Genomic DNA, 8,875 nt, shown 5'->3' on the forward strand with positions numbered 1-8,875 from the left:
CTGACTCAGCACAGGTCAGTTCTACCTAGTGCCAGTGTGTGGTGTTGTTTTCAGCTTACCAGTGTGAACCATCTCTGGAGGATGGGGGTGTCAGTCTTTCCGAGCGGCCCCAAATGATGTCCCTCTGGGCTAGGGGCCCGAGCCATGGAGCCCCTGGAGGTGGAGGAGCTGGTGGAGGGTTGGGAGGACGAAGAAGAGGAGAAAACAGAGGTGGAAGAAGTGGAGGAGGACGAGAGGCAGGAGGCGAGTCTGCTGGCCTTTTCCAAGCCAGCAGACTCAGCAGTCTCAAGTCTTTCATCCAAGCTTGTGTTGCTTATGAAGGGGCTGGAACTTCCACCAGCCTTTTCTAAGCCAGCAGAGTCCATCTCAAGTCCTTCATCCAAGCTTGTGTTGCTTAAGAAAGGGCTGGAATTTCCACCGGCCTTTTCTAAGCCAGCAGTGTCCATCTCAAGTCCTTCATCCAAGCTTGTGTTGCTTATGAAGGGGCTGGAACTTCCACTGGCCTTTTCTAAGCCAGCAGAGTCCATCTCAAGTCCTTCATCCAAGCTCGTGTTTGTGATGAAGGTGGTGGAATTTCTACCGGCCTTTTCCAAGCCAGCAGAGTCCTCTGCGCTCTCCTTCTCCTCACAACCTGTTTCCAAATCATGACTCTCACCCGACACGGCAGAAGGCCGCCAAACCTCGGCATGACGGCAGATTACCTTGGCGACGTTCTCGGCCATGCAGACGATGCCTGCCCCTCCCTGGAGGGCGGAGTGGACCTGGGCCCTGTTTCTATCGGAACAGAGCATCAGCTCAGCGTAGGTCGCCTCAAACATGGCGTCCAGGGCGTCGGCGCCACCAAAGAGCGGGTTCTGGGGTTCATGCTCCAGGACAAGGCCAATCCCGGCCTGGTTCCAGAGAAACCAGCTCACGTCTTGGAGGAGGACAGCCTCTATCTCCGAGTTGGTGGGGGTGAAGCAGGAACGAAGGGGCCCCTGGAGGGCCAGGCGTCCCACCAACCTGTGCAGCAGGTCATGCAGGGTCTGGTGGTGCAGGGCGCTGGGCCGGGGGGACATCAGGACCTTCTCCTGGATCAGAACTTCCCCAGGCTGTAGGGAGGGTATGTCAGAGTGGCTCACAGGTAGGGAGGGATGATCCTGGACCTCCTCAGGGAGGCCTGGAGCTCCATCATCTTCATCCTTCTCTTCTTCCTCGATCAATGCACCCTTGGCAATTGTCTGGCAATCTGACCCTTCTTCCTCTTCGTGGAAATCATCAGGGTAGTCAGCATTTTTGTTGTCATCCATCTCAGGCTGGCCTACTTCCTGGTTGGTGAGACCTGACTCAGGGTCGAGACTTCCTGTTGTCACTTCCTGGTTTATGTATTCAGAGGAGGAGCTGGCTAGGTTACCTACCTTGGCCATGGCCTCAGCATCAAGGCCTGGCACAAGAAAACACACAAACTACACTATTACAGCTATTAACTATACTTTTCTCATTACATATTTTGGCTGTTAACTACAATATCATTATTATAGTTATTTACTTGACCTACACTGTCATTCAGCAGAACTCAATACTTACAAATCGGTCTTACAATAACATGTCTTACAATAGTATAGTTACCAGTTTTTTTATCTAAAAGGTAAACATTTTCATCTACCTTTGCTAACAACGACCATGTTTTCTTGTGGGTCGTTGCAGGTCTTGTAGAGGTCACTTCCCGCCTGGGTAGTCAACACCTCACAAATGGCCTCCAGCGCCCACCTCTGGTCCTGGCTGCAGGAGGGCTTTAACCTGCTCTGTGATCTCCTACTACCCACAACCCCATGCCTGGGGCCCGGCGTCATCCCACGGGACCAGTCCAGGGAGGGACAGTCACTGCTGTCACTGCTGCTGTCACTGCTGCTGTCACTGCTGCTGTCACTGCTGTCCGAGGACGCATCGCTGCAGGAGTCGGCCCGGTGGTCGTCCGTGATGTCTTCTTCGCCCAGAAGGTTCCCCATCAGGCTCTTGAAAGCCGTCTGGAAGAAATTGTACAGCAGAGGGGTGAATAGCTCCTGGTCCAGGCGCTCCTTGTCCTCCAGGTTCTGGAAGTTGGGCTCGGAGCGGCTATGGGGTGTCAAGGGGAGTCGTCCCATCCGGGTGTCCAGGAGAAGCTGATAAATGCGTCCAATCAACTGCTCGGAGAAGTGTTGGATCCTCACCTGGAACATCCTGGTGCACATGCTGTGGGATGCCAGCAGGCGGCCCAGGTCGTACTCCGCCTGGTCGAACGATTTGACGGAGGAGCCTCCGTCGCATTTGTCGTCCTGATTGTCGGGGGAGGATCTGGAGGCCGAGTGGGCCATCCGCAAGATGGCGTCCAGCATGTTTTCAGCGGTGAGGCTGAGGTCTTGGCAGCTGGCAGCACTGCTAGCCTCGCTCCAGGCGCTAGTGCTCCTGGAGGAGGGAGGGGCGGTCTCCTCCTTCTTCTGAGGATCCTCCTCCTCCTGCTCTTCCTTGCTAGCAGAGCTGCACTCCACTGGTCGCTCCTGCTGCGTGTCAAGAGGGAGGCATTCCTGATTCCTGCTGCTCCTCCCACTGCTGATGCTGGCCCCCGGGCTCCTCCTCAGGGCATCCAGCTCCATGGCAACGTCTCCTAGCAGGCTCTGGCTAACACACTTCACCACCATGGTGAAGGTCTTACTTCCAGGCTGCAGGAAGTCTGCCACCTCCACTTGCCCAGTCAGCTGCTGGGCTGCGTGGAAGTTCTTCAGGACGTTGTGGATTACGTTGCAGGCTGTGGCCACGCTCTGGAGCAGGGAGGCCTCGTAGGCCTCTTGGGGCTGGTCCAGGGAAGAGCCTCCTTCTGTGGGCTCCATCTCCTGGAGGAAGCCCCCCACCATCCTCACCAGGTCCAGCTTCTCCTCCGTGGGGACCACGCCCGGGCTCTGGAACAGGGCGTGGCAGGCCAGGATTCCAGAGAGGCTCTCCTTCAGGGAGCAGAGGGTCGGTGACGTCACGCGGCTGGGCGGAGCCATCGCCTTCTCCATCTCTTCCGCCTCCGCCACGCTACCAATGAGGAAGGAGGCCATCTCCATCTTCTCCCTCGTGTCGGCAGACAACGGAGGCCGCAGGGACACCAGCTCGTTGATGGCGTCGGTGTGGCTGTTGGCGAGGACCTGAATCTTCTCCTTGGCGTCTTGCCAGGCGTTGCATATCAGGTCCTCGGAGATGCTGGTCACACGGCAGTCCGACAGCAAGCAGCAGGGGCGGTGGAGTGCAAACTTCTCCAGCACCTCTCCCATGACAGACTCGTAGAGCTCCTCCGCACAGGCTGACAGCTTGTCCTCTGCATCGTGCTCTTGTTTATCCCTCACCGCCTGCACCTTCATCAGGATCTCTGCCACAGTGAGGGATGCCGTGGCGAGGACGTCCTTCTCCGTGGGCCTATCAGAGTCCAACGTCGGAGGCCTGCCACCCAGCATCCTGCTCTGGGACCTGGATCCCTGCCCTCCTAGCAGCAGATGGTGCAACCTCTCTGAGATCATTCTCAGAACGCCCTGGGGAACGTAGGGCTGGGCGGAGCCCGGAGAAGAGGCCTGGTCCTGGGGAGAATCAGCAGGGTTGAAACATACCATCCCAGTCAGAGAGCCAGTGACGACAGGCCTGGCTGTGGACAGCAGCCCTGCAGAAGAGGACCTGTCACTCTGGGAGTCACAGCTGCTGTAGGAGATGGTGGCGGACAGCGGGCGGCCATCTTGGTCTTTGCGGATGTGGAGGACCTGGTAAAGGGCCATGGCGGGCAGGACCACCTCGTTGGTCACCTTGAGAACCCACTCCATGACCTCCTCCGAGCGCTCCTGCAGCTCAGCTACGCTCTTGTTCTGAGAGGGAGGGAGAGAGAGAGAGAGAGAGAGAGAGAGAGAGAGAGAGAGAGAGAGAGAGAGAGAGAGAGAATATGGCAATACAGACACATGTGGTGATTGTCAGACTGAGCAAAGGGAATTAACGTAAACATTTTATTTACCTTCCTCAACAGGACCCTGTTGATGATTTTCCAATGACTGTAACGACAACAAGAACTGACATTTGACATCACTTCACAGTACAATGACAGCTGACGACGCATCGTAACATTATGCTGAACAGGACACTAGTCTAAAGGGGACGTTTGGAGGAGCACTCACGGGTGTGACATCATGGCCTCCAACACAGAACGCTCGTCCTCGGTCTCCTCCGATGACAGAAGACTGGGCGTGGTCTCCCAGGTCACGGGGTCATTCAAGGTTGGAGGTAGAGAAGAACCTGGAGACTGCGCCTCAGGTCGGCATGGAGACGGAGGTGGAGACGGAGGTGGAGACAGAGGTGGAGACGCAGGTGGAGACGCAGGTGGAGACGCAGGTGGAGAGGAGTACGCACTCTCCCTTCCATCTGGTGTGGCTCTGCAGCCCAGGGGCCCGGGTGTTTCAGAGGCCGATGCTCTGATTGGTTCCACTGGGTGAGAGGAACTTTTGATTGCTGGAAGAACACCTACAGGAAGAGGAGAGTGACAATGTGATTGGTGGATCCCTTCTCTTGACAGAAAGTGATCATTTCATCAGGAATAGTCTACATTTGATACATTAATGAACAAAGACTCACAGTAGCTGGTCTGGGGGACGGGAAGCATCTTCGCACATGCACCACCAGTCACCTGCAGGCAAGAAAAATACTTAGCAAGGCACAGTAACAGAGGCAGTATCAGAGATACAGGAAAGGTGGAGGAAGATAGAGAGGAGAAGAGGAGCCTGGCTGGAGTCTGTAGTACCCAGGGAGGTGGATTAGGGCCTTCTACTCACCACCCTGCCTAGTCCTGCCAGCTCGTCATCCAGGGCTGAAGGATAAGCCGCTCCAGCGTCCTCCACAACCCTCCAGGACTCTGCCAGAGGCCCCTTGTTGCCCCCTGTGTCCTTCTCAGCTCCTGCAGCCTTCCTGGCAGCCTTGCTCTTGCGGCTGGGCTCCGGGCATCGAGGAGGCTTTGGCACCAAGTTCTGACATGATTATATTGTTATTATTGCTCTTCGACATTAACATACTGTATTTGAGATTATGTTGATAGTAGCTGGTAAAATACAGACTCCCTTTGCTCTACCCACTGAAAAACTGTTAGACTTATGCACTTCTGAACCTTTATTATCTACTGTATGTTTGTATGTCACTTTTGATCAATGTGGACAACATGAACAAAGTGTCAAATGTGTTGAGTCTCTCCAGGTATGTGTTCCTACTAGGCTGCAAGGTGAACCACGGAAAGTCTTTTAGAAAATGATTCCCGCTCCACAGTCTGGCATCTACACAATCTTTAGCTCATAAAAAAAAAAAGTGCTAAGCTACCAAAAAAAGTTTGTCGCTGAAATTCCAGTCGATTATCGTTGCGTCTATGTTTTATGCATAACTAGTTTCTTCAGAGCGTATAATAGGATTTTGGTGGCACGGTTCGACACGTGATCGTTATACACCAATAAGGTAGCTTCTTTTTGTCAACATGGATGGATATGTTTGGCAAATAGAGGATGGGACCTTGCACGTAACAGAAATTCGGCCCCTGACAGTGTTTTGCATGTGATACACTGCGGCTGCAAAAGTGCGTGTGAGACAAGCAGATGTTCATGTTTTTCTGCAGGACTGTGTTGCACAGACTTATGTCGTTGTTGTAATTGTGCCAACACAAAAGAAACTGAGGAACTGGAAGATAACTGTCCTGACACTGACAGTGAGGACTGAGTGTCCTTAATCTGTTATTCCTTATTATACCTGGAGGGGGTTCTGAACTTCTGAGAACAGCAGGGCAGGAAGCTTCAGTTCAGCTCCCAGCTCTGGCCAACAGGGCGCGAGGCGGTAGGTAGCCAGACGAGCAGGCTAGACACACAGACACACACAGACACACACACGCCACATAAATACACAGACGTATGAAAACACACACGCGCACACAAACATAAGGAGGAGTGAGAAGGGACTAGCGGGGAAATACAGCGAGTGTCTTGAACAGAAATTATTTTATTTTTCGAAAAAGAAATGTTACTATTACATTTGAAATATGATTGTCAGACTGAGCAAAGGGAATTATAGTAAATATTTGATTTACCTTCCTCAACAAGACCCTGTTGAAGATTTTCCAATGACTGTAACGACAACAAGAACTGACATTTGACATCACTTCACAGTACAATGACAACTGACGACGCATCGTAACATTATGCTGAACAGGACACTAGTCTAAAGGGGACGTTTGGAGGAGCACTCACGGGTGTGACATCATGGCCTCCAACACAGAACGGTCGTCCTCGGTCTCCTCCGATGACAGAAGACTGGGCGTGGTCTCCCAGGTCACAGGGTCATTCAAGGTTGGAGGTGGAGAAGAACCTGGAGACTGCGCCTCAGGTCGGCATGGAGACGGAGGTGGAGACGCAGGTGGAGACGCAGGTGGAGACGCAGGTGGAGAGGAGTACGCACTCTCCCTTCCATCTGGTGTGGCTCTGCAGCCCAGGGGCCCGGGTGTTTCAGAGGCCGATGCTCTGATTGGTTCCACTGGGCGAGAGTAACTTTTGATTGCTGGAAGAACACCTACAGGAAGAGGAGAGTGACAATGTGATTGGTGGATCCCTTCTCTTGACAGCAAGGGATCATTTCATCAGGAATAGTCTACATTTGATACATTAATGAACAAAGACTCACAGTAGCTGGTCTGGGGGACGGGAAGCATCTTCGCACATGCACCACCAGTCACCTGCAGGCAAGAAAAATACTTAGCAAGGCACAGTAACAGAGCCAGTATCAGAGATACAGGAAAGGTGGAGGAAGATAGAGAGGAGAAGAGGAGCCTGGCTGGAGTCTGTAGTACCCAGGGAGGTGGATTAGGGCCTTCTACTCACCACCCTGCCTAGTCCTGCCAGCTCGTCATCCAGGGCTGAAGGATAAGCCGCTCCAGCGTCCTCCACAACCCTCCAGGACTCTGCCAAAGGCCCTTTGTTGCCCCCTGTGTCCTTCTCAGCTCCTGCAGCCTTCCTGGCAGCCTTGCTCTTGCGGCTGGGCTCTGGGCATCGAGGAGGCTTTGGCACCAAGTTCTGACATGATTATATTGTTATTATTACACTTCGACATTAACATACTGTATTTGGGATTATGCTGATATTAAATAGTAAAATACAGACCTTGGCTCTACCCACTGAAATACTGTTAGACTTATGCACTTCTGAACCTTTGTTATCTACTGTTCTTACTAAATGCAAAACTATTTGTATGTTGCTTTTGATCAGTGTGTCAGACATGAACATAGTGTCCAATGTGTTGAGTCTCTACAGGTATGTGTTCCTACCTGGAGGGGGTTCTGATCTTCTGAGAACAGCATCTTCCTGTCTGAGAACAGCAGCTTCCTGTCTGAGAACAGCAGAGCAGGAAGCTTCAGTCCCAGCTCTGGCCAGCAGGGCGCGAGGGGCAACTGGAGGGTAGCGAGACGAGCAGGCTAGACACGCACACACACACACACACACACACACAAACACACACAAACACACGCAGACGTATGAAAACATACATACACGCACACACAAGAGTGAGAAGGGTTAGGGTTAGCGGGAAAATACAGCGAGTGTCTTGAACAGAGATTATTTTATTTTTCGAAAAAGAAACATGACTTTTACATATGAAATGGATATACATATGATGACTATGAAAAAGGTCTACAGTATTAATCACGTTAGGTAGGCTATGTGTGAAACACAACTGTCAAACGCAAAAGTACCTTACTGATACAATAACTAAGTATTTTTGTCGATGTTTATCGACAGTGTAAATTGTTTTATTTACTTTAGGTTTACCAGACTTACCTTCTGTTTAGGCCGCCGAAGTTTTTTATGTTTCGGAATTTCATCCATGTTCTTTAAAGATGACAATCTAGGAAATACTCAAATACATTTCTACAGTAAATATACATTTCCATTACACTTTCCAACGAGGAAAAAGTAGATGCGGTTCGCTCCTTGCTTGCATCAATGACTGATTTGATTTAGTAACGTTCTTATAATTTTGTAAAGCGCGTCACAATCCATGTCTGCCCGATGACGTCATAATGTCTATACACCATGGAGAGACCATGTGCTGTCTCTCCCGAAACAATGCATTTTAAACATAAAGGTGACATTTCTATTTGAACAATAAACCGAGTTGTCTTGCCATCTATGTTTCGTGCCGCAATGGCGCCACCTAGAGTCTGTATGAATAAATGAACCTGTGAGAGTATGTCCAGGGCCCAATAGACAGAAATTAACAACCATTCATTGTCATTTTAAGTACTGGTTAAGTTATTATCAGCATTAGGCCTACTGTGTATATAGACAGACTTCAGCCCCCACCCCACACATAACAGATATGCCAAAGCAGTGCTATACGTACAATACCATAGTCATACTCAAATACTGATTAAAAATACTGCTTGAAACCAACAACAAGCAACTGAATAGAGTTGTAACAGTAATACTGATTGACATTCAATAGTTTGAGACGTGCTCGACAGATTGGTTGGTTATACAGGAAATGTGCAAGGATATTTACTTTGCGTTTTACCTTGTCTTACTACTGCATCTGAGGATTATCTGGAACTATAAAGTCCACTCGATACGATTAACGATACTGAACACTGCATTCACCTGAAACACATTTTTTTAAATGACAGAACTAAGTATTTTCGTCGATGTTTCTCAACAGTTTAAATTGTTTCATTTACTTCAGGTTTACCAGACTTACCTTCTGTTTAGGCCGCCAAAGTTTTTAATGCTTTGGGATTTCATCCATGTTTCTTTAAAGATGACAAACGAGGAAGGAAATAGGAAATACTCAAATAAAATGTACAATTCCAGTACACTTACCA

General features: G+C 50.5%; 1 protein-coding gene and 1 long non-coding RNA gene across 2 annotated transcripts; both read right to left on the bottom strand.

Annotated features, from left to right (window-relative positions):
* Positions 1 to 4,339: 4,339 nt before the first annotated feature.
* LOC134009064 (uncharacterized) lies at positions 4,340 to 5,134 on the bottom strand. Its single transcript, XR_009928224.1, has 3 exons — positions 4,806 to 5,134; positions 4,609 to 4,660; positions 4,340 to 4,497 (listed from the first exon to the last, which is right to left on the bottom strand). It is a non-coding gene; the product is annotated as an uncharacterized LOC134009064 (long non-coding RNA).
* A 1,087-nt stretch (positions 5,135 to 6,221) lies between these two features.
* On the bottom strand, positions 6,222 to 7,883 carry LOC134009136 (chromosome alignment-maintaining phosphoprotein 1-like). Its single transcript, XM_062448859.1, has 5 exons — positions 7,836 to 7,883; positions 7,325 to 7,447; positions 6,882 to 7,073; positions 6,685 to 6,736; positions 6,222 to 6,573 (listed from the first exon to the last, which is right to left on the bottom strand). The coding sequence occupies exons 1-5, from the start codon at positions 7,881 to 7,883 to the stop codon at positions 6,251 to 6,253; spliced, it is 738 nt and encodes a 245-aa protein (XP_062304843.1). The 3' UTR covers positions 6,222 to 6,250.
* Between the last annotated feature and the right edge of the window lie 992 nt (positions 7,884 to 8,875).

The sequence above is a fragment of the Osmerus eperlanus genome, chromosome 22 (assembly GCF_963692335.1).
Source record: "Osmerus eperlanus chromosome 22, fOsmEpe2.1, whole genome shotgun sequence".
NCBI lineage: Eukaryota > Metazoa > Chordata > Actinopteri > Osmeriformes > Osmeridae > Osmerus > Osmerus eperlanus.

Coding starts and splice junctions, on each gene's coding strand:
- LOC134009136 (XM_062448859.1), bottom strand. CDS start 7,883: ATGGATGAAATTCCGAAACATAAAAAACTTCGGCGGCCTAAACAGAAG. Junction 7,074..7,324: donor AAGATCAGAACCCCCTCCAG/GTAGGAACACAT, acceptor TAATCATGTCAG/AACTTGGTGCCAAAGCCTCC. Junction 6,574..6,684: donor CGTCCCCCAGACCAGCTACT/GTGAGTCTTTGT, acceptor CTCTTCCTGTAG/GTGTTCTTCCAGCAATCAAA.